The sequence below is a fragment of the Amblyraja radiata genome, chromosome 25, assembly GCF_010909765.2.
Source record: "Amblyraja radiata isolate CabotCenter1 chromosome 25, sAmbRad1.1.pri, whole genome shotgun sequence".
Classification (NCBI taxonomy): domain Eukaryota; kingdom Metazoa; phylum Chordata; class Chondrichthyes; order Rajiformes; family Rajidae; genus Amblyraja; species Amblyraja radiata.
The window spans coordinates 33,622,500-33,650,493 of record NC_045980.1 but is presented as its reverse complement, the minus strand read 5'-3'; the positions used below and the strand labels follow the sequence as shown (position 1 = coordinate 33,650,493).

General features: G+C 46.5%; 1 protein-coding gene across 3 annotated transcripts; it reads right to left on the bottom strand.

The window, feature by feature from the left end:
* Positions 1 to 49: 49 nt before the first annotated feature.
* Positions 50 to 27,771, bottom strand: asphd2 (aspartate beta-hydroxylase domain containing 2). 3 transcript variants are annotated; one of them, XR_004415748.1, is made up of 4 exons: positions 27,300 to 27,385; positions 16,724 to 17,864; positions 3,445 to 3,558; positions 50 to 2,288 (listed from the first exon to the last, which is right to left on the bottom strand). XR_004415748.1 is itself a non-coding variant. In XM_033043803.1 (4 exons), exons 2-4 carry the CDS (start codon positions 17,611 to 17,613, stop codon positions 2,179 to 2,181), a joined length of 1,110 nt encoding a protein of 369 aa, XP_032899694.1. In that variant the 5' UTR covers positions 17,614 to 17,864; positions 27,650 to 27,771; the 3' UTR covers positions 50 to 2,178. The 3 variants fall into 3 exon arrangements, 2 of the variants coding, with proteins under 2 accessions (XP_032899694.1, XP_032899693.1); XM_033043803.1 differs by lacking the exon at positions 27,300 to 27,385 and adding an exon at positions 27,650 to 27,771 and having other exon boundaries at positions 16,728 to 17,864; XM_033043802.1 differs by having other exon boundaries at positions 16,728 to 17,864.
* Positions 27,772 to 27,994: the final 223 nt, after the last annotated feature.

Below are 27,994 nucleotides of genomic sequence, written 5' to 3'. Positions count from 1 at the left end.
TTAATTGTGGAATCAATGACCCAACGTCGATTCTAAAAAGACACAGCAATAAAACTTAATGTGTGGTTTATTTCTTCAAATCTTGCACCAGCACAATTCCATGTGTAGACATGCAATGCATTAGCGATCATCATATATAGTAAAGTGCATCAATAGAAGTGGCTCACCCCAAAGGTGTGAAGGAATCGAGTGGCCAGATACGCAACCAAAATGACTAGGCCCGCAGAGGTAAGCATACGTATGAAAATATAGTTCATCAAATGGAAATGTCAGACTCACAGTCGTAGGCAAGCATCACATTGCATCATGAAGAGCATAGATGTTAAAACTGAATTATGTGGCATTGCATTAGTCCCCTTTAAGACGCAAGTTCACATAAGTGCTAATTCACTGGTGGCACAAATAGAAAAGTAATATTTTACTACATTTTGTAATCAAAGTCGATAACTGCAGCACTACAAGTTAAGTTCACATGGTACAAAGAGCCCAGGCTTGGTTACAGTTGAATGTGGAAGATCGCCTCGCCTTATTCAGGCGGCTGTTTTAAGGTTCCAACCCGTCAACTCAGTTTGGTTCAAACACAAATCTACCATTCAAAGCATCCGAGAACACAGTAGAGTGGTCGACCATCTGTTGAGAGGACAATCTTATGCAGAGCTCACTGGGACAATGCTCGGACCAAGCATTTAAGACATGGAGTTGGCGATGATAGGAATGTGCAGACCTTTTCTCTTCTCGTACGGTGCTTCTGCACTTTACCGCGGCATTGTGAAACGACAAGAGTGTGGCACCACTCTTTACCACAGCCTGACGCTCTTCAGTCACTGCACAAGTCAAAAATAATCTTCCAATGCTGTTGACCAAATATTGCTTCTTTGATGACACAAAAGGCAAAAAGCAGATAACTGTTGCTTTAATCCCAAAGAAATCCCAATCGACAATTTTTTAAAATAAAATGACCTAAAATTAGTTTTCTTCAAATTGAAGAAAGACATTTAAAAAAAAAAAATGACTGATAGATTAAAAATAAATGTAAACCTATTTAACTATTAAAACTAAATTATGATATCTTCTCATTCATTCCCATTACTGCATAGGGAAGGCCAATGTATCAAATAACTTCCCATTTATTACCAGTGATAATGAATTATACTGAATTTAAAAAAAAAAAAATTTAAATGAAGTACTAGCAGTTCAAAAATAATCGAAATAATCCCAGCGTCACTTCCTAAACTTGTCTGTTTCGTCACATTCAGCACTCTCTATGTGCCCAACATCTGCCATTTTCCCTGATTGAGAACAGGACAACCTTTGTGTCGAAGTTTCCTTTAACACATTCAAATCCCTTTTTTTTTGTTAAATATAAAACTAATCCTTTATATTTTAAACGTCGTTCCCCCCCCCCCCTCCCGCATTTGCAAAATACATTAAAACTGCTGAGGTACAGAAGCTAGAAAGTAAGTACAGTAGTCTGTGAGAGATCGCTAACTGATCTGGAAACTCCAGTCATAATTTTTTTTCACATGCTCAACAAGAATCTTTCTCCACTCACCTGTACACGGGCACACAATCCCAGGAATTTCTTTGGAAAATTCTTGGACTGCCATTGTGTGTGGGGTTTTTTTCCTCCGGCCGCCCAGCTCGACATATCCCTACCTATTCCCACCCGCCCAAAATAAACGCTGACGACCAGACCAGATCTGGGTCAGTAAAACTTTCACAGTGTCTCACCTGGCATAGCTCTCACAGAGGAGATACGATTAAAAAATAAAATAAAAATCACAAACACACAGCGCGAGGAAAATAATTCCACTGGCTGAGATGCAGAGAGAAAGAAAAAAAATCTTACAGGCAGTACAAACCTATCCCACTGACTGGTGGAATGAAAGGAAATCAAGCCCGATCCACTTTGTTAAAAAAATAAATCCGAAGCAATACATAAATAAATAAATCTTGGAATTTTTTTCCCCTCCATCTAACCATTAACACGACACGGCGTGCAGTTTCAGCAAACAAAGCTTCGATTTTTCCTTGTTTTGCCCCCCTAGTTCTTTTCTGGTGAAATGAGAAGGGGGCAGCAGGGCGAATGATCCAAATGCCCTCATCCCGTCCGGTGCTCCTCCGCTCCTTCCGAGGTCTGCCGCGCAGGGGGAAGATTAAAACAGGGAGCAAGTGGAGTCAGCGGGCCGGAGAGAAGATGAAGTCTAGGGCTTGACGCTCGGTGGCGGCGACGTTCGGGTGCCACAGGTCGATCATGAAGACCACTCTCGGACCGCCTTCGCCCAAACCTGCAATGGCAAGGCACAAAAAACCCCGTGTCACAATGAGCTTTGTTAGTTTCTTTAGAGATACAGCGCAGAAATGGGCCCTTTGGTTCACAGAGTCCTCGCTGGCCAGCGATCCCTGCACACTAACGCTATCCTACACACACAAGGGACAAGTTTCCTCCATCTTCATCCCCTTTCGAAAAAAGGTTCAGTGTATGTATATGTACACATACTCACATATACAGATTATATAATATGTACACACACATACCTGGGTTTCAGCAACTAAGTTACAGAGAAAGGTTGAACAAGTTAGGGCTTTATTCTTTGGAGCGCAGAAGGTTAAGGGGGGACTTGATAGAGGTCTTTAAAATGATGAGAGGGATAGACAGAGTTGACGTGGATAAGCTTTTCCCACTGAGAGTAGGGAAGATTCAAACAAGGGGACATGGCTTGAGAATTAAGGGACAGAAGTTTAGGGGTAACATGAGGGGGAACTTCTTTACTCAGAGAGTGGTGGCTGTGTGGAATGAGCTTCCAGGGAAGGTGGTGGAGGCAGGTTCGTTTTTATCATTTAAAAATAAATTGGATAGTTATATGGACGGGAAAGGAATGGAGGGTTATGGTCTGAGCGCAGGTATATGGGACTAGGGGAGAATACGTGTTCGGCACGGACTAGAAGGGTCGAGATGGCCTGTTTCCGTGCTGTAATTGTTATATGGTTATATATATATGTACATACACAACCTCATATATATATATATGCATATTTGTGTGTGTGCGTACAAAAGTATTTTATTGTAACAGAGGAAAATCACTTGATGATATTGATTCCTAGGAACTTATGCTTTCGACCATCTCTACTTCGGCGAGGTCAATGTTATGACCAGAGGGTCTAACCTGTGGGAGGCGACCCCCAGGGGATTGGGGAGGGGCAGCGCGCTGGTGAACGGTGTGATGGGGAGAGGCGGTCGGGCCGCTGAGAACGAAGAAGGATCATCGCCGTTATAATTTGTGACTTTGTTATCACCAGATACCTGGCGCCTCTTTGCGCACTTTGTGCAAAAGCAATGAATGTCACCGTTCATAAGTACGTGTGACAATAAAGTATCGTTGAGTCAATGTTAAAGCGTAAGACTTTAAAGAGTCAGCGGTCATCAACAGTAAGCAGCCTTACCTCCGTGGAATGCTGTGTGTAGGAAGGAATCATCGAAGAGCAAACACCGACCTTCTGCCCAACACTGGGGCTCTCCGCCCACCACCAGCTCACAGTTGCTGGGAACCTTCAAACCTGCAACAGAGGAGACTATCGTTACAGTTTACATTCAGGCACATCGTAACTGGACAGCATTGCCAGTGGGCTACAAAACTACAATCGTAAATATAATAAGAGGAGTTTCATAACAATGTTTCATAACAAGAGGAGTCGAGTATAGGAGCAAAGAGGTCCTTCTGCAGTTGTACAGGGCCCTAGTGAGACCACACCTGGAGTATTGTGTGCAGTTTTGGTCTCCAAATTTGAGGAAGGACATTTTTGCTGTTGAGGGAGTGCAGCGTTGGTTCACCAGGTTAATTCCTGGGATGGCGGGACTGTCATATGCTGATAGAATGGAGCGGCTGGGCTTATATACTCTGGAATTTAGAAGGATGAGTGGGAATCTTATTGAAACTTATAATATTATTAAGGGATTGGACACGCTAGAGGCAGGAAACATGTTCCCGATGTTGGGGGAAGTCCAGAAACAGGGGCCACAGTTTAAGAATAAGGGGTAAGCCGTTTAGAATGGAGATGAGGAAACACTTTTTCACACAGAGAGTTGTGAGTCTGTGGAATTCTCTGCCTCAGATGGCGGTGGAGGCCGGTACTCTGGAAACTTACAAGAGAGAGCTAGATAGGTCTCTTAAAGATAGCGGCATCAGGGGATATGGGGAGCAGGCAGGAACGGGGTACTGATTGTGGATGCCAATCAACCTACAAACCTGTATGTCTTTGGAGCACCCGGAGAAAACCTCCGCGGTCACAGGGAGAACGTATAAACGCCATGCGGATAGCAACCAAGGTTAGGATCAAACACAGGTCTCGGACACCTTTCGTGGTGGAGAAGCTTGTGTGGACCAGAGATCCTGAGAGCAATGCCGTCTGGAGCTGTGCTCCTGGTAGGGCCACCCATGGCGGTAGGGTCGAGGGGGAGGTCTCTGACCAAGAACAATCCAACCAAGACCTCAACGGTGGAACAGGCGGAGGACGATGGCTGACATTAGTGGAGCGTCACAACGGCTGGGAAGGCGGATGAAGGCTGCAGCAGAAAAGTGTCTCCGGTCGTCTTGGACTCCATGCCACTGGATCCCGACCCAGATCTGTCAAGGACCGTGGGGTGGCTGTCTGTGCACCAGTCTCCCCGTGTTGAACAAAGTCACGCACAGGCGCCCTCCCAAAAGAGGACAGTCGTACTCGTTTCCAGTGACCGCCGATGATGAAGATGAAGATGATGAAGATGAGGCAGCAACTCTTCCTCTGCGCCTCTGATGTTGCTGCAAGCATGATTTGCATTGGGCCTGTACCTCACTGTATTTATGCATATGACAATAAACTCGACTTGACTTCAACCTGTCCCTGCTCCCAAAATATAAATTTTACTGCCATTTTCAGACAGAAAATAATTTTAAGCTAGAGCCCTTCTTGGCTCCTCTTTCTGCTGAATACTACAGAGTGCATAGCCAAGCTTGTGTAAATACTTTGGACAACTGCACATTTTAAGTTTGCAATGGTCAGACATTATCGTGGCTATTCTGGAGGGCCAATACCAAACAAATATGCAATGGCTGGAACACTTTACACACCATAAAATAACATACCATAAATTGTCTCCCTCTTGAGATCACACCTTCCCATGCCAACAATTTTCAGCCATGATCACATTGAATGGCGGTGCTGGCTCGAAGGGCCGAATGGCCTACTCCTGCACCTATTGCCTATTGCCTATTAACTGGCCTAACAGGGCATCAACCTGCCCAAAGTCATTTATTCCCAGCCCCGATTTGTCCTGGTCTTTTCTCGCCTCCAGCTCTCCGCCCACTCCCACAGCCCCCACCTTTCGTCTGAGGAAGTGTCCCAACCCGAAATGTCACCTATCCTTTTTTTTAAGTTTAGTTGAGTTCAGAGATACAGAGCAGAAATAGGCCTTTCGGCCCACCGAGTCCGCGCCGACCAGCATTCCTCGCATATTAACACTATCCTACACACACTAGGGACAATTTACAATATTTAATTAATCCAATTAACTTACAAACCTGCACGTCTTTGGAGTGTGGGAGGAAACCGGAGCGCCCGGAGAAAACCCACGAGGTCATGGGGAGAACGTACAAACTCCGTACAGACAGCAATCGTAATCAGGATCGAACCAGGGTCTCTGGCGATGTAAGGCAGCAACTCTACTGCTGCGCCACCATGCTGTCCTATTTCCCCCAGAGATGCTGCCTGATAGATCCTCGGGCCAATGGAATCAAGGGATATGGGGAAAAATCATGAACAGGATACTGATTCTGGATGATCAGCCATGATCACATTGAATGGCGGCATTGGCTCGAAGGGACGAATGGCCTCCTCTTGCATCTACTTTCTATGTTTCTGCTCTGCTGGGTTACTCCAACATTGTGTGTCTATCTTTGGTATAAACCAGCATCTGCAGCTCCTTGTTTTTACCGTAAAATAACCAAGAGAGCTTTTATCTCCACTTAGAATATTTTGCCTAATTCTAGGTAACAGAATTTTCAAAGGATATCAAGAATCTGGTGTGGGTAGATACAGATACTATTAGAACATCACCCAGAGGCATAGGAAGGAACCGCAGATACTGGTTTAAGATAGACACAAAATGCTGGAGGAACTCAGCGGGACAGGCAGCATCTCTGGAGAGAAGGAATGTGGTGACGTTTCGGGTTGAGACCCTTCTTCAGACTGAGAGGTTATGAGTTGTGTGGAGAATCTAAAGAAAGCTGGTGCTGTGGGTTGTTTTCAGAGTAAAGAAATTAAGGAATGATTTTGTGGAAATGTGCTCGTTGAGGAATTTTGGTGGATGTAAACTACTTTCAGGAGATCTAACAACTATTTTGTCAAATTGTCCTATTGTCCAAAAATGGGAAAAGCCAGCGGGACGGTGAAGAAACTTAATTTTAAAACACCAAAGTGTTATCATCTGGTGCTATCAGTTTTGGGTCAGAACCCTTCTTCAGACTGAAAGTAAAGGCGAGGTGGAGGAGGAAAATAGACTGGAGGTGAGAAAACGGCGGAACAAATCGGGACCGGCAACAGATGACCACAGGAGGAGAATAGTGAAAGGTTTGGATAGAGTGGATGTGGAGAGGATGTTTCCACTAGTGGGAGAGTCCAGGACCAGAGGTCACAGCATCAGAATTAAAGGACGTTCTTAAAGGAAGGAAATTAGGAGAAATCTCTTTAGTCAGAGGGTGGTGAATCTGTGGAATTCATTGCCACAGAAGGCTGTGGAGGCCAAGTAGTGGAAAGGCAGAGATAGACTAGTACAGGTGTCAAATATTATGGGGGGGAAGGCAGGAGAATGGGTTTAGGAAGGAGAGATAGATCAGCCATGATTGGATGGTGTAGTAGACTTGATGGGCCGAATGGCCTAATTCTACTATTCCTTATGATCTTATGAAGAGAGGAGCCCATTGTTGGCGGGGGAAGGAGGGATAACAAGAGGGAAATAAGGATGCGACCTGTGGACTTTGATTGTGGACTTTGGAAGGAGTAGGATGGGGACCCACAGTCCCGTTTATATCAACAGGTCGATGGTTGAAAGGGTCAAGAGCTTCAAATTCCTGGGCGTGCACATCTCTGAAGATCTTTCCTGGTCCGAGAACACTAATGCAATTATCAAGAAAGTACATCAGCGCCTCTACTTCCTGAGAAGATTACGGAGAGTCGGTTTGTCAAGGAGGACACTCTCTAACTTCTACAGGTGCACAGTAGAGAGCATGCTGACCGGTTGCATCGTGGCTTGGTTCGGCAACTTGAGCGCCCTGGAGAAGAAAAGACTACAAAAAGTAGTAAACACTGCCCAGTCCATCATCGGCTCTGACCTTCCTTCCATCGAGTGGATTTATCGCAGTCGCCGTCTCAAAAAGTATCATCAAAGACCCACACCATCCTGGCCACACACTCATCTCCCTGCTATCTTCAGGTAGAAGGTACAGGAGCCTGAAGACTGCAACGACCAGGTTCAGGAATAGCTACTTCCCCACAGCCATCAGGCTATTAAACCTGGCTCGGACAAAACTCTGAACATTAATAACCCATTATCTGTTATTTGCACTTCATCAGTTTATTTATTCATGTGTGTATATATTTATATAATGGTATATGGACACACTGATCTGTTCTGTAGTAAATGCCTACTATGTTCTGTTGTGCTGAAGCAAAGCAAGAATTTCATTGTACTATCAGGGACACATGACAATAAACTCACTTGAACTTGAAATGATAGGATAACTAGGGTAGGTGAGGGGAGGGGGAGGGGGAGGCGGGAGAGGTTGACACAGGGAAAATGGGTTTCCATTTCTCTCTATGATATGTGATTTTCTGAATGTTAAACACAGTTACTGCTCAGTGGCTTTGGAAGGAAGCCTAATGTTGGAAGGTTGCTTTCTAAATTATTTACCGATCAGTGGGATTATCAGCACTTTGACTATAAATACCACACCAATAAAGAGTATCAACTGTGACATCTAGCACCCAACATTAAAGACAAACAACAGGGTCATGCAAGTCAAAATGCAATTAGCTACCTTGGATCCTCTTATTCTATTACACCCTAAAAACAGTGTCCTCGAGTCAGCTGGCCGAGAAACAGGCCTTTAGGCCCAGCAAGCATCAAATGTTTATCCGTCCGTACAAAATTCAATTTACTGCCACTGGTCCACAGCCCTTTCTCAACCTAGTCACACAGTTCATGGAAGCAGGTCCGTCGACCCAACCTGCCCACGCCAACCAACGTGCCCCATCTACAGTAGTCCCACCTGCCTGCGCTTGGCCCAAATCCCTCTAAATTTATCCCATCCACGCACTTGCCTAAATGTTTCTTAAACATTGTGATAGTACCTGCCTCAACTACCTCCTCCGACAGCTTGTTCCCTGCACCTACCATCTTTTGTGGAAAAAAGTTGCCCCTCAGGTTCCTATTAAATCTTTTCCCCCCTCACCTTTTAGCCATGTCCTCTGATTCTCGATTCCCCTACTCTGGGGAAAAGACTCTGTGCAGTTACCCTCTCTATTCCACTCATGAGTTTGTTCTTTTTCTTTTAACCTGTCCTGCAGAATTTGAGCGTAATTCATAGAGTGCTTTTATTGTAGACAAAATGGTACTATGTAACAGATTGTGTGACACTACTGGCTGCTGTACATCAATCTAATTTACCTTTTTTTAAAAGAGTTTAGAATGAAGATGCAGTGGAATTTCTTTAGCCAGAGGGTGATGAATCTGTGGAATTGAGTGGCTACAGTGAGAGGAGCAAGGAGGTCCTACTGCAGTTGTGCAGGGCCCTGGTGAGACCACGCCTGGAGTATTGTGTGCAGTTTTGGTCTCCTAACTTGAGGAAGGACGTTCATGCTATTGGGGGAGTGCAGCGTAGGTTCACCAGGTCAGTTCCCGGGATGGCGAGACTGACCTATGATGAAAGAATGGAGCGACTGGGCTTGTATTCACTGGAATTCGGAAGGATGAGAGGAAATCTTATAGAAACATAAAATTCTTAAGGGATTGGACAGGCTAGATGCAGGAAAAATGGTCCCCATGTTGGGGGGAACTCCAGATCCAGGGGTCACAGTTTAAGAATAAGTGGTAGACCATTTAGGACTGAGATGAGGAAAAACTTTTTCACCCAGAGAGTTGTGAATCTGTGGAATTCTCTGTAACTGAAGGCAGTGGAGGCCAATTCACTGGATGTTTTCAAGAAAGATTCAGCTCTTAGGGCTAACGGAATCAAGGGATATGGGGAGAAAGCAGGAGCGGGGTATTGATTTTGGATGATCAGCCATGATCATATTGAATGGCGGTGCTGGCTCGAAGGGTTGAATGGCCCACTCCTGCACCTATTTTCTGTTTCTAAAATACTCATGATTTGTAGTTTCTCTAATTATTCTTGTTTGCAGTGTATTCGGAAAGTAACTGGCTAGAGTGTCGCTGTGTAAACCATCGTGACCTCCCGTGTTGAGTTGAGTTTAGAGATACAGCGCGGAAACAGGCCCCTCGGCCCACCGAGTCTGTGCCGACCAGCGATCCCCGCACACTAACACAATCCTACACACTAGGGACAATTTACATTGATACCAAGCCAATTAACCTCCAAGCCTGTACGTCCTTGGATGTGTGGTAGGAGGCCGAAGATCTCGGGGAGGACGTACAAACTCCACACAGACAGCGCCGGTAGTCAGGATCGAACCCGGGTCTCTGGCGCTGTGAGGCAACAACTCTATTGCTGCACCACCATGCGGCCCATTGGGTTGTGAACCAATCGCCAGAAGGGACTTGTTACCCTCAACCAAATAATCCTAGGCCACGTATCTCCGGCTTTTTCTGATAAGCAACCTGGGAGGCATCACAAGTCTTGCAGCATTTTCGGATGCATTAGCACCAGCTCTGTCACGAAGGCAAAGAAAATTGGCAAAGAAGCAGCATTAAAGATGAATGAAGAAACGTCTTGGAATCAGTCGAAATAAAATGCTTCTGGGCAGCACAAAGGCACTGCAGATATTGTCGCTGCCTCATAGTTCCAGGGAGCCGGGTTCCACTGTGACTTTGCATGGAGATGGGAAGTTCTCCCTGTGACTGTGTGGGTTTCCTCCAGGTGCTCCAGACTCCTCTAACGTTCCACAGAAATGCAGGCACATTAATTTGTTGCTTTCCATAATCCAGAGCAGGGGTGGGGAACCTCTTCATGTTGGAAGGCCGCATTAAGTTAGCTGTAATCTAAATAAGGCCGCATCCAAAAACTTCAATTAGATATAGGATTATGTCGTTGAATCTTCTTTTACTCTTTGGTATTTTAAATACGTTCATTTTCAGATTAAAATAAAAATAATAAAAGACGAACAAAAACATATTAATAAAAATAAAAGGATTTGTTCTACAAAATTTGGATTCATTCAAAAGGCCGCACTTAATGGCCAAGAAGGCCCAATGCAGCCTTAAGGCAGCAGGTTCCCCACCCCTGATCCAAAGTGGAGGAGATGGGCGTGTGAGAGAGATTAGGATGCAGGGAATAGAATTGTTGACGCTGCCCAGACCATCGCATCAACCAACCTCCCTCACATTGAAGGTAGACAAACGTGCTGGAGAAACTCAGCGGGTGCAGCAGCATCAATGGAGCGAAGGAAAAAGGCAACGTTTCGGACCGAAACCCTTCTTCAGACCGTTTTGGCCCGAAACGTTGCCCATTTCCTTCGCTCCATAGATGCTGCTGCACCCGCTGAGTTTCTCCAGCACTTTTGTCTACCTTCGATTTTCCAGCATCTGCAGTTCCTTCTTAAAACTCCCCCACATTGAGACAGATAAGATTGCGGCATTTAAGAGGATTTTAGATAGGCACATGGATGTGCAGGAAATGGAGGCATATGGATTAGGTGCAGGCAGACAAGAGCACGATCACGCACAGGCAGAGGAGATTAATTTAACTTGGCACCATGTCTGGCACTGAAATTGTGGGCCAAAAGAGGTGGACTGTGCTGAACTGTATTTTATAAAGCCGTGGAACTTTCTTCAGAGTCAATTAAGTGCAGTGTCAGAGATGACCTCAAAGCGGGTCACTTGGCTGTTGGCAGCCCCTAAAAACCATGCGTTAGTGGGAAGCATCACTCAGAAGATATACAAAATTGCTGGGGAAACTCAGCGGGTGCAGCAGCATCTATGGAGCGAAGGAAATAGGCGACGTTTCGGGCCGAAACCCTATGGAGCCTTCTTCAGCATATTCCAGCATCTGCAGTTCCCTTTTGAACACTCAGAAGATATAGATAGGCAAGTGATTTGTTTAAGAGAGAACTGCAGATGCTGGTTAAATCGAAGGCAGGCACAAAATGCTGGAGTAACTCAGCGGGTGAGGCAGCATCTGTGGAGAGAAGGAATTGCTGACGTTTCGGGTCGAGACCCTTCTTCAGACTGATGTCAGGGGAGGGGGCGGGACAAAGGTCCCGCCCCCTCCCCTGACATTAGTCTGAAGAAGGGTCTCGACAATAGACAACTGACCCGAAACGTCGCCAATTCCATCTCTCCATAGATGCTGCCTCACCCGCTGAGTTACTCCAGCATTTTGTGTCCAGATAGGCAAGTGATATCATTCACAATGGCAGCACAACTCAGTGAGATATGGATGTAGGAAGAGGCCTCTATTATAGCATTTACAATAAAACACATAATTTTAACAATCAAGCAGACCATTGATCCGGCATTGAAACAGGCCCTTCGGCCCACCAAGTCCACACCGACCAGCGATCACCTCTCACTAGTTCTATGCTATCCCACTTTCCCATCCACTCCCTGCACATTAGGAGCAATTTCACAGAGGCCAATCAACTTGCAAACTCACACGTATGCAGGATGTGGGAGGAACTCCATGCGGTCACAGTGAGAACGTGCAAACTCCACAAAGACACCTCCAGAGGTCAGGATCAAACCCGGGTCTTTGGCTTTTGTGAGGCAGTGGTTCTCTGCGACTGCATCACTTTGTCCTACATGCAAGCAAGCAGTTATGTTCAAATTCATTCTGTCTATTTCCATAACCGCTTGTTACTATCTCTCCATCCCGTTAGTAGTTGGTACAAACGGACTATTCCTCGCGTTTAAGAAGGAACTGCAGATGCTGGAAAATCGAAGGTAGACAAAAATGCTGGAGAAACTCAGCGGGTGCAGCAGCATCTATGGAGCGAAGGAAATAGGCAACGTTTCGGGACGAAACGTTGCCTATTTCCTTCGCTCCATAGATGCTGCTGCACCCGCTGAGTTTCTCCAGCATTTTTGTCTACCACCCGACTATTTCTCGCAGATGCCAAGTCTCCCACCGACTCTCCGGCACCCTTGATTCCAGGGCCTTGCCGGATTATCCGTTGTACTGGACCGACAGAGGTCCCTGAGAAGTGTTGAACGGCCCCGCCTGGGCCACCGGGGAGGTGAGACGCCGGCCCGCATAGTCGGCCGTCGAAGCCGAAGCCGGCTCCGGGGACGGATCTGTCGGCTCTGACCAGGCTGACGTTCCAGAGCCCGATGAGGTAGAGATCGGCCACCTCACACAGCACAAGCACCACATTTTCAGGGGTTGGGGGGAAATTTAAAGTCCACTCTCCTATCCTAATTTTGTCCGGATTAAAGGAAGTGCCGGACCATCAGTTGCCGGAAAATCGGTGGTGGACCTGTACAAGTTTAAATGCAAGAAACGCAAACAGAGCAGGTGATTAGATTTTTTAATTTATTTTTTAATTTGGAAGGTTGCAGAGGGGTGGCCGATACCACCCGGGAGTGTTTACCAACACATTGCACAGGTTGTTGGAAGAAAATGGAAGTAGAGTTGAAATGGAAACTCATCAGGCGATAAGGTAGAAATACATTTCTGCACGGACTGGTTTACTCCAAAGTGTGTCGTAACTTTGAAATGTAATTAAGATTGAAGGATATTGCTGCAGGAATGGAGGAGACAGTAATACCGGACTGGGACAGGGGTGGTGTTTGAAGTGACAATAATCCACAGTGGCGTGGGTGGCGCAGCGGTAGAGTTGCTGCCTTACAGCGCTTGGAGACCCGACTACGAGTGCTGAGTGTACGGAGTTTGTACGTTCTCCCTGTGACCAGGTGGGTTTTAACCAAAGATTATAGAGGAGCTCCTCTAGTATCTTTGGTTTTAACCGAGGTCTTCGGTTTCCTCCCACACTCCAAACACATACAGGTTAGTAGGTTGATTGGCGTGGTATGAGTGTAAATTGTCCCTAGTGTGTATGACAATAGACAATAGGTGCACGAGTAGGCCATTCAGCCCTTCGAGCCAGCACCGCCATTCAATGTAATCATGGCTGATCATCCCCAATCAGTACCCTGTTCCTGCCTTCTCCCCACATCCCCTGACTCCGCTATTTTTGTAGGATATTGTTAGTGTGCGGGGATCGCTGGTCGGTGAGCCGAAAGGCCTGTTTCCGCTCTGTATCTCTAAACTAAACTAAACTAATCTGGTAGAAACGCTACTGCACAGCACCGGTAATTTTAGTCAGAAAATCTGTGGAATTCATTGCCAGTCGGCTGCAGAAGCCGTCAATAGATATTTTTAATAGTCAGATTCTTGATTAGCACGGGTGTCAGGGGTTATGGGGAGGTGAGAGGGAAAGATAGATCAGCTATGAATGAATGGTGGAGTAGACTTGGTGGGCCGAATGGCCTAATTCACTCCTATCACTTATTATGAGCAGTCTACATTCGATCCCGGGGTGCTGCCTACGTGAGATTTGAGTATAGGAGCAGGGAGGTTCTACTGCAGTTGTACAGGGTTTTGGTGAGACCACACCTGGAGTATTGTGTACAGTTTTGGTCTCCAAATCTGATGAAAGACATTCTTGCCATAGAGGGAGTACAGAGAAGGTTCACCAGACTGATTCCTGGGATGTCAGGACTTTCATATGAAGAAAGACTGGATAGACTCGGCTTGTACTCGCTAGAATTTAGAAGATTGAGGGGGGATCTTATAGAAACTTACAAAATTCTTAAGGGGTTGGACAGGCTAGATGCAGGAAGATTGTTCCCGATGTTGGGGAAGTCCAGGACAAGGGGGTCACAGTTTAAGGATAAAGGGGAAATCCTTTAGGACCGAGATGAGAAAAACATTTTTCACACAGAGAGTGGTGAATCTCTGGAACTCTCTGCCACAGAAGGTAGTTGAGGCCACAGTTCATTGGCTATATTTAAGAGGGAGTTAGACGTGGCCCTTGTGGCTAAAGGGATCAGGGAGTATGGAGAGAAGGCAGGTACAGGATAATGAGTTGGATGATCATCCATGATCAAATTGAATGGCGGTGCAGGCTCGTAGGGCCGAATGGCCTACTCCTGCACCTATTTTCTATGTTTCTATGTTTGCGTGGTCCTCCTGTAACCACGTGGGGTTCCTCTGGGTTGTCCGGTTTCCTCTCGCACTCCACTCCATACATGAATGCAATCAAGCCGTCCTTTGCCTTTATCAAGTTGCAGAGGAACTCAACCCCCACAGACAAGCAGCTCATTGCACAATGTGGGAAGGTAACCTCATGGATCGATCAGGACTACAACCATTTGTTCCCGCTCACACAGTGGCGCAACCGCCTCATAACGCCAGCGACTTGGTTCCAATCCTGACCTCGGGTGCTGCCTGAATGGAGTATGCACGTTCTCCCTGTGACCGCGTGGGTTTCCTATGGATGCTCTGGTTTTCTCCCACATCACAAAGACGTGTGGGTTTGTAGGTTACATTGGCCTCTGTAATTTGCCCCTGGCGCGTAGGGAGTGAATGCGAAAATGGAATAAGGTAGAACTAGTGTGAACGAGTGATGGATGGTTGGCGTGGACTCGGCGGGCCGAAGGACCCGATTCTGGGCTGTATCTTTCAATCGATCACTCATCCGAATGAAAGAAAGACAAAATAAAGTTTGGCACGGTGGCACAGCGGTAGAGTTGCTGCCTAACAGCGCCAGAGACTCTGGCTCGATCCTGACTGCAGGTGCTGTCTGTACGGAGTTTATACGTTCTCCCTGTGAGTTTACTCCTGGTGCTCTGGTTTCCCCCCACACTCCAAAGACATACAGGTTTGTAAGTTAATTGACTTTGGTAAAAATTGTAAATTGTCCCGAGTGTGCAGGATAGTGCTAAGGGCCTGTCCCACTTGGGAGACCTAAAGAGCAACCTCTGGTGACCTTGCCCGCCACCCAAGGTTTCCATGAGGTCACCGGAGGTTTTGGTCACTCTCCCTAATGGTCGAAAGTGGTTTCCGCGGTGGTCGAGGCTTGCTGCTATTTTTTCATCATGATTAAAACTGGCCTCGACTAAAAATAGGTTGCCGTTTTTAGTCGCAGGTCTAGTCGAAGCCGGTTTTCTTCATAGTCGACGAAGGTTTTCAACATATGCGTGGGAGGTGGTAGGAGGTTGCAGGTCACCTCAACCTTGAATTTTTTTTGGGTGGCGGACAAGGTCACCAGAGGTTGCTGTTTAGTTCAAGTGAGTTTATTGTCATGTGTCCCTGTATAGGACAATGAAATTCTTGCTTTGCTTCAGCACACAGAACATAGTAGGCATTGACTATAAAACAGATAAGTGTGTCCATATACCATAATATAAATATATACACACACATGAATAAATAAACTGATAAAGTGCAAATAACAGAAAATGGGTTATTAATAATCAGAGTTTTGTCCGAGCCAGGTTTAATAGCCTGATGGCTGTGGGGAAGTAGCTATTCCTGAACCTGGTTGTTGCAGTCTTCAGGCTCCTGTACCTTCTTGTTTAGGTCTCCCAAGTGGGACAGGCGCTTAAGTGTACGGGGATCGTTGGTCGGCGCGGACTCGGCGGGCCTGTGTGTTCACTGTATTTCTAGACTAAACTAAAGAGGGATAAACACAGCAATGGCACAATTCAATGCTGGTCTGTTGTGGTACTTAATAATTCCCTCAAATCAATGTTTGGATCATTGGCATTCCATTTGATATTGGAAAAGGTGTTAAAAGAGGATATTTTTAAGCCAGAGATGGACAGATTCTTGATTAGTACGGGCGTCAGAGGTTACAGGGGAGAAGGGAGGAGAATGGGGTTGAGAGGGAAAGATAGATCAGCCATGATTGTTTAAGAAGCAACTGCAGATGCTGGAAAATCGAAGGTAGACAAAAATGCTGGAGGAACTCAGCGGGTGCAGCAGCATCTATGGAGCAAAGGAAATAGGCAACGTTTCGGGACGAAACCCTTCTGGAAATAGGCAACGTTTCGGGCCGAAACCCGGAAGGGTTTCGGCCCGAAACGTTACCTATTTCCTTCGCTCCATAGATGCTGCTGCACCCGCCGAGTTTCTCCAGCACTTTTGTCTACGCTGGAGTAACTAAGCGGGATCAGGCAGCATCTCTGGAGAGAAGGAATGGGCAACGTTTCGGGGCGAGACCCTTCTTCAGACTTTTCCTTCCTACACGTATACGAGTTCCTCTAGCGCCTTGTGTTTTTGCTCAGAAACGTTGCCTATTTCCTTCCCTCCATAGATGCTGCTGCACCCACTGAGTTTCTCCAGCATTTTTGTCTACCTTCAGCCATGAACGAATGGGGAGATGGTAGGGGGGAGTAGACTTGATGGGCCGAATGGACTAATTCTTATCTTATCGCGCGTGAAGAGGAAAAAAAAGGCACGCATTTGAAAGACACACAAAGCCACTGTTACGTTAAAACTGTAGTACTCACATACCCAAATGGCAGCGGATGCGCACATTTGTGGGACCATAGTGTTCAGTGATGAGAGTTTCTGGGCTCAACACAGAGAAACAGGCATTCCCAAAGACATTGTTACTGATGAAAGTGCGGAGACTGCCCAGCAGCCGGTACGTCCGAGGGCACCTCCTGCAGTTACTGGGAAGGCAGACGCCCTGGTTGACCAGGTAGAAGGTGAACCAGTCGCCTCGGGGGGTGGTGTTCACCTTCCAGCCCTGCGGGAGGCTGCAGTTTGAGAATGCCTTGAAAATCAACTCAAATTCAGCCAGGATGGCTTGGTAGTTCCGCTCCAGCAACTCCACGTCGTGCTTCTGGGCGTCCCGCGGGAAGTACGGGGTGGTGGGCAGGTCGGGCAGGAAGAAGACCTCGGGCTTCTGGATGGACGGCCGCGTGTTCAGGTAGCGGCTCTGCTCGCGGATCCCCTTGTGGATCCGCCCCATGCCCGACCACGAGTAGTGCTTGGCGTACTCCTGCAGGTTGTGGTAGAGCTTCTGGTTGCGCCCCTCGTTGTGGGTGCACCGCACGCAGTCGGCCGACTGGCAGCAGGCGTAGCCGTTCTGCAGGCCGTTCATGTCGGCGCTCTGCAAGATGGCGTTGACCGGGGCGTGGCTGCGGGGCTGCTCGCTGCCCATGTGGTAGCAGTACCACACGAAGAGCCCCAGGACGCAGGCGAAGCCGGTCGCCGCCGTGACGTCGCACTCCCTCGCCGCCCGCACGCCCGCCTGCGCCAGGCCCGCGGCACGCTCCAAAGTCGAGTTCCAGTCCAATAGCCACTCGAGGAACATCTTCGAGAGATTCGCGTCGGATCGATGTAGCAAGGCAACCGTGTCAGCCCTCGACTTTTGCACAGGCACCCACACCATACATGTGCCAGCGATCGCTTAGGTGGAAATACAGCAGCAGCGGCGGCCTAATTGACAGGCAAAGATGGCATTTTGGCTCCAAAGCACTATGTTGGCAGCCAGGAAGCATTTAGTCTGTCTGTTAGTCCAACAGAACATACACATAACCACGTTCTTCCTGCTGCATTGGAGATAAACCAGCAAGCCTCGATTTAGATCACTGTGTCAGAGAGCATCTGATTATAAATCAGCATTGTTGCGAACCCCAGGTCCTACAAGCAAGAACACAGAAGCATTCATTAGCTCGGTATTAAACTGGATTCAAGGAATATTACAAACAATTTTGGCATTTAAACATTGTTTTAAGGCAACTTTTGGCAGTACACTTAGAGTTAATGCCAGGAACGATTCCTCTGAAATAGAGAGCTGAGCAATCGACGATAAATCACAGAACATGTCAGCGAAATAAAAAACTGTTTGTGAAACTGTATTTTAAGACAATTTATCACTCATAAATCTTGAAAATAGAGTATTAAAGACACGGCGTTGGCTGAAATAGAATGCAGGCAAAAAAATTAACAAATGCATTTAGACTTAAAACTTAGAACACTGCAAAACAGCACAAAAAACAGGCCCTTGCACCCTGAATGTCCATGCTAAATATGATGCCAAGCTAAAAATCTCCTCTGCCTGCATGTCATCAGTAATCCCTCTATTCCCTGCATGTCTAAAAACATCTTAAATGCCACGATCGTACAGTGGGTGGCACGGTGGCGCAGTGCCAGTGACCCATGTTCGATCCTGACTATGGGTGCTCTCTGTACGGAGTTTGAACTTTCTCTGTTACCACGTAGGTTTCCTCCCACACTCCAAAGACGTACAGGTATGTAGGTTAATTACATATAAACATAGAAAATAGGTGCAGGAGTCGGCCATTTGGCCCTTCGAGCCAGCACCTCCATTCAATATGATCGTGGCTGATCATCCAAAATGAGTACCCCGTTCCTGCTTTCTCCCCATATCCCTCGATTCCATTAGCACTAAGAGCTCTATCTCACTCTCTCTGTTGAAAACATCCAGTGACTCAGATGCCGATCTTTCCTTTAAGCGCTTGGGCTTTCTCGCTTGTCAAGAAAGTGAAATTGTGGGCATTCAATTGGGCACGTGTGGAAATGTTGGAAGGTGGCCTAACACCATTGGCTTGGTAAAATTGTAAATTGTCCCCGGTGTGTGTAGCATAATGATAATGTGCGGGGACCGCTGGTCGACGTGGACTCTGTGGGCCAAAGGGCCTGTTTCCACGCTGTATCTCTACAGTAAATAGTCTAAAGTATATGCCTCCACCACTAACCCTGGCAGTATGTTCCATGCCCCCACTACCCTCTGTGTAAAAAAGAAAACCTGCCCAGCGCATCTCCTTTCCACTTTCCCCCTCTCACCCTTTCTTTTCAAGAGTCTATCAATTATTGCATTAAAAATATTCAAAGCGTCCAATGAGTTTATCACGAGGCCTCTTCCCTATCCTGCGTCGCTTTCTGATCCATAGGATGAAAAACTGTTGGGCTAGGGTGCTGTGCCTTGGAGCGCAGGGGGTGAGCTACATAAAGGTCAAACCGCGAGTATGAAAGTAAAAAACGGACACAAAGTGCTGAAGTAGGTGGGTTGGTCAGGCAGCATCTCTGGAGGATTTGGATAGGCGACATTTCAGCACAGGGTCATTTCTGATGAGCGATTCAGGATCTGACGAAGCTTCTCAAGCCAAACTGTCGCTCACCCCCAGGGATGCTAACTGACCCCGAGTTACTCCAGCACTTTGTGCCTTGTTTAAAAAAACAAAACAACATTTGCAGTTTTATGCATCTCCATCTGTCAATATACAAGTATTCTCCTGCATGCTCGTTACAAAATGTTGCCCCTCTCCGAAGCCATAATAAGGAAGATCCACAACATTAGTTATCTCTTCACAAAACTCCCAGAAATTTGTTGAGTGTTTTCGTTTTCACAAATCCGTGTCGATACTGCCTGACTATCTTGAATTTTTGCAGAGTACCCTGCTATTTGGTTTTTAATGATAGCTTTTAACATTTTTCCTTTGACAGGTTAAGCTAAATATTCTGAAGTTTCCTGCATTTTGTCTTCCTTTTTGAGAAGAGGAGAACATACCAATTTGTCACCAACGCTACAATAGACGTTCGTGAAATTCAACCTCATCTATGTCAGAGCACATCTAAATATTCACTCCTCTTGCAATTGTGCAACAGGGCAGTGCTGTATCTCTAAACTAAACTAAACACACCACATTACTGGCATCTGCAGTTCCTTGTTTTTCTACAGGACAAGGTGAACCAGAACACTTGCATTCTTCTCTTGATGCCTAGGGCCAGAGAGTCTAGCACCAGAGGGCACACTCTCAGAATTACAAGCTGTACTTTTAACAGGAGATGGGGGAATTTCTTCAACCAGAGGGTGGTGAATCTGCGGAATTGCCTGCAGAGGCAGTCATTGAGTATTGGTTAGTAAAGGTGTCAAAGAATACAGGGAGAAGGCAGGAGAACGGTCTTGAGAGGGAAAAATAGATCAGCCATCACTGAATGGCAGAGGTTAATTGGCTTGATAAATGTAAAAAATTGTCCAGTATAAAATTGTCCCGCTTCCAGTATGGATTCTTCGGAAGGTACGAGGTACAAACAAACTCGATGGGCCGAAAGGCCTAATTATGGCCTATCATATGGTCTTATCCTGCCATCCTGAATTACAAATACACTGTCGTTCCTTCATCTTCAGTGGGTTTAAAACCTGGCTCACAGTGAGAAGGCCCTGACAAGATGTGCAGGAATGTCCCGAGTCTGAAGAAGGGTCCCGTCCTGAATGGTCGCCTAGCCATGTTCTCCAGAGATACTGCCTGACCCGCTGAGTTACTCCAGCATTTAGCGACTTTCCTTGGTAAACCAGCATCTGCAGTTCCTTGTGTTTCTACCCATCACTTGCCAACAGGCTTGCTTTGTCCTGCACCCAGGTCTCTTCCTGTTTTCTCTGGTCTAGTACACAGTCTGAAGAAGGGTCCCAACCCAAAACTTCATCTAGTTTAGTTTAATTGCTTTGTTCCTTGTGTCTACACACAGGATGTGGCAACTCCATTCAAAGTAGAGTGAACAGGGCAGCACTCACTCACGTAAAAGGTGGCCCCTTATCTCTTTCGCCCCCTCAAACCCTATCTGCAAAGGTTCGTTAAATTCAATGAAAGCCTCCACGGCATGGTATTTAACAAGAGCATGATACTTTGAAGATCTTAACACTGACTGCTTGCGTAAGAGAAAACATCAATTAAATTGTCACACTGTTTGGCTCACCATGCAGTTGCCCGTACTTATGCAGGCATCACATAGTCTGTGAACCTCAAAAAAAAAGTTACCTCATGTTTAAACTGTGCAAAATACATTATGCTGACTAGTAAACAACCCCCTGATGCCAGGGTAACAGCCTCCTCTTGAACATCAAAAAAATGAAGGAGCTGATCATGGACTTTAGGAGGGCACATCATCCGAGGACGTACACTCCATTGAGGATAAATGGGGATCCTGTGGATAGGGTGAACTGTTTTAAATATCTGGGAGTCCACATCTCCGAGGATATGACATGGGCATCACACGCCTCAGCACTCGTGAGTAAGGCAAGGCAGCGCCTTTACCACCTCAGGCAATTGAGGAAATTCAGAGTGTCTCCGAGGATCCTCCAGTGCTTCTACGCAGCGGCGGTGGAAAGCATCTTGTCCGGGAACATTACCATCTGGTTTGGGAATTGCTCTGCCAAGGACAAGAAGGCTCTGCAGAGAGTAGTGCGTTCGGCCGAACGCACTATGGGATCTTCACTTGCCCCCTGCAGGAACTATACATCAGGAGGTGCAACTCCAGAGCCAACAATATCATGAGAGACCCCTTCCACCCCTGCAACGGACTGTTCCAGCTGCTACGGTCAGGCAAACGCCTCCGTTGCCATGCGGTGAGAACGGAGAGGTTGAGAAGGAGTTTCTTCCCAGAGGCCATTCGGACTGTAAACGCCTATCTCACCAGGGACTAACTCTACTGAACGTCTTTCCTTCCATTATTTATTATGTAAAAGAATATGTGTGTTATGATTGTGTTTATAGTTTGTTTGGTTGTTTGGTTGTTTGTCTTTTGCAAAAAAGTCCGCGAGCATTGCCACTTTCATTTCACTGCACATCTCGTATGTGTATGTGACAAATAAACTTGACTTGACTTGATTTGCACGAGAACAGATAGTCTGAAGGTCACGGACTCTGAGTGGTTTAAAAGAATACTTAGCAAATCCAGTGAATACAAGTATCTTTTGATTATGTCCTTGAATGATGAACATCCCATTTCATGGAAAAGTACATAAATTATTCGCAAAAGTGGCACACTTGTGTGCTGGAAATGTTTAACATACAAATGGAACAGGTAACAACTGTAGATTATATAATCCACAACCTCCACCATTCAGTGGCCCTGACCCACAAAGCTGCCTGTCCACGCCCTCCAGAGGTGCTGCCCAAAGATCTTATAGCAGAGCTATAGGATCTTTGGTGCTGCCTGACCTGCTGAGTTTAGTTCAGTTTGTAGATGTACCATGGAAGCAGGCCCTTCGACCCACCGAGTCCACACCGACCATCGATCACCCGCTCACACCAGCTTACGTCATTCTACTTTCTTATCCACTCCCTACACACTAGGGGCGATTTGCAGAGGCCAATTAACCTACAAACCCGCATGTCTTTGGGATGTGTGGAGGGGGGGGGGGGGGGAAACTGGAGAAAACCCACACGGTCACAGGTAGAACGTGCGAACACTGCAGACAGCACCCGAGATCAGGATCGAACCTGGGTCTCTGGCGCTGTGAGGCAGCGACTCTACCGGCTGCCCCACTGCTTCTCAAGAACTTTGTGTTTTGCACAAGATTCCAGCATCTGGAGTTCCTGTTTCTTTTGAAGACAAAACGAATTGGAGCACAAAACTTGCATCCGTGAGTTGCAGTCCCAGAGCATCCAGAAGTGTCGCTCCGTCACCGTCAGCGGTTCTCAATCCTGGAACTCCCCAAACTACAGCATTGCGGGAACACTTTCAACAGAAGGATGCAGTTGGCCAAGGCAGCAACTCACGCAAGTCATAGGAGCAGAATTTAGGCCATTCGGCCCATCTTAACCCCATTCTCCTGCCTGAAGACGACTGAAGAAGAATCCCAACCTGAAATGTCATCTCTCCATGCTCTCCAGAGATGCACTATCCATGCTCTCCAGTGATCCACTAAGTAACTCCAGCACACTGTATCGCAGAATGTCCATTCTTGCTCAATTTAAATTTGCTTTGTTTGCTGTCAATGCTATTACTAGCCAGAACACAGATGATTTGATAATTCCCCCTCATTAATTGAGCCTAGTGCCAACCTCAATGATCTTATATAATTACTCTCAATTCACTGCATTTTCTGCAGAACTCAGCCTATTTTTATTGACAAAGGTTGCTTGGATTCTCACTTCAGTTTGTTTCTTTGAGTCTTTAAAGACTCAAGTATATTGGTTTTGTTTGCAGTACAATCAAACGCTTGGTGCAAAGCCTGACATTTGCCGAGTCCTGATTCAACCGACCAGTTCATAAATCATAGGTGTAGACAATAGGTGCAGGAGTAGGCCATTCGGACCTTCGAGCCAGCACCGCCATTCACTGTGGTCATGGCTGATCATTCCCAATCCGTACCCCGTTCCTGCCTTCTCCCCTGACTCCGCTATTTTTAAGAGCCCAATCTAGCTCTCTCTTGAAAACATCTAGAGAACCTGCCTCCACCGCCCTCTGAGGCAGAGAATTCCACAGACCCACCACTCTCTGTGAGAAAAAGTGTTTCCTCGTCTCCGTACTAAATGGCTTACTCCCTAGAAAGGAACTGCAGATAGACACAAAATGCTGGAGTAACTCAGCAGGTCAGGCAGCATCTCTGGAGAGAAGGAATGTGACATTTCGGGTCAAGACCCTTCTTCAGACTGAGTCGTTGGAGTACAGGGATGGGAGATTGTAACCTTCACGTGGTCCACCCGGTTACGACTAATGCAATAAACACGACGTGCACAACTTTACGCAAGAAGAAAATTGGAGTAGAATTTGGCCATTCGGCCCAGAGTCCAACGCCATTCAATCATGGCCGATCTATCTCTCTCTCCTAACCCCATTCTCCTGCCTTCTCCCCATAAACCCCGAACACCCATACTAATCAAGAATCTGTCAATCAACACTTTAAAAAGAAAAATTTAAATTGTTTGTACGAATCGCCAATACGAACACACTTCTGATAAATTGAGTTTGATCCGATAATTTAAATGCTGGGAAATGGAGAAGCAAAACAAATAAAACTTTAATAGTGTAGGAAGGAACTGCAGATCTGATTTAAACCGAAGATAGACACAAAAAAACTGGAGTAACTGTGCAGGTCAGGCAGCATCTCTGTAGAAAAGGAATAGATGATGTTACAGTTCAGACCCTTCTTCAGACTGAGCTTCAATCCCTCCACAAATGCTGCCTGACCCACTGCGGCCCTTCAGCACTTTGTGTTTTGCTCAAGATTCCAGCATCTGCAGTTCCATGTGTCTTCCTTATAGTTCCCCTTTCAATGTAGGTGGGACACTGCAAACAACCCTTTCCAAAAAATCAGAAGACTTTGAATGCATCACTTTTCTGTACCCCGGCTACTTCCCTCCACAATGTCGAATTGTGTTTGGCACAAAATTTAACATTGTATTTTTACTTTCTAATAACTTACATCTTCAACTAACCTATTTCTGTCTTGCCTGAACATGGGAGGATGGCAAGAGAAGACAAAACTGGGCTCTGCTCCTGACCCCAACACCGTGTGTCCATTCCCTCCACAGATGCTGCCTGACCCGCTGCATTTCTCGACTCTGGACTTTGATCCATCTGGTAAAGAATCTTGCTGACATTCTTCCCGACTTACATAAAATGGTTACTTCAGCTAGAGATCATGGGGCGACTCAGAGTATAAATTGTACTGATGCAACAACATGCTCAGAGATGCAATTAGCCAACAAATAACATTAAAAATGATTCAAATTTTGAACAAATGTACACAACGATAGGCACAACATACATTAGATCAATAGTGAAGGTTTCGAACAAGCTCCATATCTGGTCCAGTGACACAACATAAAACAATACAGCACAGGAACGGGGCCTCAGCCCATAATGCTTGCACCAAACTTGATGCCAAGTTAAACTCATCTGCCTGAACATAGTCATAGAGTGTGGAAACAGGCCCTTCAGCCCAACTTGCCGACAACGACCAAACATGTCCCATCTACACTAGTCCCACTAGCCTGTATTTGGCCCGTATCCCTCTAAACCTGTCCTTATACCCATCTAAATGTTTCTTAAACGCTGTGATAGTACTTGCCTCAACTACCTCCACTGGTACAATCTCCCTATAGCTCAGGTCCTCGAGACTCGTCAACATCCTCCGAAATCTTCTCTGTACTCTTTTCAGCTTGAAAAGGTCTTTCTTGTAACATGCTGCCCAAAACTGAACACAATTCTCCAAACGTGGCCTCACCAACATCTTAGAGAACTGCAACATGACCTCCCAACTTCTATACTCAATACACTGACTGATGAAGAGCATGATCCATATCACTCTATTCCTTGCACTTCCAGGTGCCTATCTAAAAAATATTTTCATCAATCACACTAGCTAATTATTAGACGCAAGGAACCACAGATGCTGGACACCTGAGCAAAACACAGAGTGCTGGAGGAACTCCGCGGGTCAAGTAGCATCTGTATCCATTTCCCTCCATAGATCCTCCAGCACCTTGTATTTTGCTACGTAATTATTAGTTCCTCTCCAAGTGCGACTGGTAACTGTCGTTATACAAGGACCTAACCACCATTTTAAGGATGTGTAGGAAAGAAGGGTCTCGTCCCGAAACGTCACCCATTCCTTCACTCCAGAGATGCTGCCTCACCCGCTGAGTTACTCCAGCATTTTGTGTCTGCCCACCATATTAAGGACATATACTTCATTCACAGTTCATGCAAGAATAATTTAAACCATTTTTGAAGATGGAGCTTGAACCAAATTCCAGTTAACCTGCAACCAGTGCAAATTTAAATATTATTATATAATACACTGTTGTTTCTATCTTTGTAGTAATTTTTCCATCCCTTCAATTTTCTCTCTCCTCTCCAAAGGTCATACCTCTGTAATAATTTCAAACAATTGCAGTGGAGGCCAAGTCACTGGATGGATTTAAGAGAGAGTTAGATAGAGCTCTAGGGGCTAGTGGAATCAAGGGATCGGGGCTAGGGGCTAGTGCAATCAAGGGATATGGGGAGAAGGCAGGCACGGGTTATTGATTGGGGATGATCAGCCATGAGCACAATGAATGGCGGTGCTGGCTCGAAGGGCCGAATGGCCTCCTCTGGCACCTATTTTCTATGTTTCTATGTAATTAGTATTGAAATAACAAACAGAAATTGTTGGAAATAACCAGGCACGAGAGAGAGCAGTGAGATTTTATTTAATGTCTTCATCAAAACTATAGACTTGCTAATCATTTAAAGTGTTTTCTGCCTTTATTTCAACCTGTCTACCTCCACAGTATTTAGCTCTTGACCTTTCTTCAGAACTGCTGTCTTAGGAGAAATGAAAAGGTCCTCGACCCAAAACATCAAACCCATTTCTCTCCTGCTGACATCTTCCACATTTATTACTTCTGATTTCCACCATCTGCAGTGTTCTGCTTCCATGTTGGTAGATCATTCAAACGCAGTGAGGGGGTTCGGTTGCAACCTTCTATATTACTTACGCACAACCTCCAACTATTACCAAATACAAATCCAGGAACAAACATCCTGGAGGGAATCCTTTTTTTTTTTGTTGCGTCAAGTAACAGCCAGGGAATCATACAGGCGATCCGAAAAGAAAAAAAACAAATACATACTGAGGGCAAATCAACATTACGATGGCATTTCTGATTATTGACACATCTTGAAACCTCTCCACAGAGAAAAGGAAAAAAATGCATTCGTTCCTACAAGATGAGCAAAACGAGCTACTGTAGAAAGGTTTCAAAAAGATAACATTTACACAAATATGAGGGCTTTTTTTTTTAATCCCCCCCCCCTTTAGGATTAAATGAACATGTATTCGTTTATACGCTCGCAAACCAGCACAACGCTCGGAGGGACAACTCGCCTGCTGATCAGCATTGCACCTGCACCAGGGTGAAGCCTTGCATTTGCAGTCTAGCCCTCAAACACAAACAGAACTGGCAGGGGGATATAAAACACACCTGTCTCCCTGTCTCTCGCACGATAATACACATAAATAAGGAGCAAAGCGCCGTATCATCCTCACCCCCCCCCCCTTCCCCTTCTCTTCCCTTTTTGCATGTGAGGTGAGCCTTCAGGCCCGAGCTTGCAGTTTTTTGCTTGACCCTGCAATTAACGCAGAACAGGAAGAGAGAGAGGGAAAGAGAAAGGAAAAAATATAAAGGGGAGGAGGGAGAATATACACACACACACACACAAATGCAAAATCGGTCGGTGCATGGCTACAAATGCAGGGTTGCCTGCCTCCCTCCGACGTGCAAAGGAAAGATGCATTGGCATTGCACCCTCCCAGAGCCAATGCGGAGACACGGTGCCCACCTGAATCATGCCAGCGGCCGCCCGGTTCATTCATCTGCAGCTTCCCTCTCGCCCGCCCGCCCGCCGGGTGGCCAGCCAGCCGTGACGTCACGGCGCCCTCCGTCCACCCGGAGCCTCCCCGTGACGTCATCGCGCCGGGCAGCGGCCCTCAGCCCTTCCCCTCCCCCTTCCAGCCACCCGACGCGATGACGTAAAGCCGGGTTCCCCGCCGACGTGATGACGTTTACCCCTTCCTGCTCCGCGGCTTCACATTCCCTCCATTCACTCGACGTTTTCTCCTCACAAAGCAGCCCGCCGGCCTCCTATTCTCCATCACGCCTCTCCCTTTTCATCGCGCCGTCAGTTCTCACCTCAGGTAACGCTCGGATATCTAACCCCATCGGCGCTTTAACCACAAATAACGGGAGCGGGTGCGACCGGCGTCGATCGACTACAACTCCCGGCGGCCCCCCCGGCACTGCGCAAGCGCCGTGCGGGAAAGCCGCTGGGTCACGTGCCCCGGCTGGCCTCCTGCAACCGCGCCGCCGGCAGGCTGACCGCCGCACTGCAGCTCCATATCCCCCTGTTCCAGGTTAGCATAGCAAGAGTATTTTGCAGGTAGACACAAAATGCTCCCTCTCAATATATATAAAAAACTAATATTCAACAGATTAATAAACCCAATGTTAGTGCAATTCACAGTCACAGAGCTGCAC

What these genes read in the sequence shown, in the direction of transcription:
- asphd2 (XM_033043803.1), bottom strand. Translation starts at nt 17,613, where the DNA reads ATGGTGTGGGTGCCTGTGCAAAAGTCGAGGGCTGACACGGTTGCCTTG. An exon ending in GCGCATCCGCTGCCATTTGG is followed by an intron (nt 3,559 to 16,727) that starts GTATGTGAGTAC and finishes CCTCTGTTGCAG; the next exon opens with GTTTGAAGGTTCCCAGCAAC. An exon ending in ACACACAGCATTCCACGGAG is followed by an intron (nt 2,289 to 3,444) that starts GTAAGGCTGCTT and finishes TTGCCATTGCAG; the next exon opens with GTTTGGGCGAAGGCGGTCCG.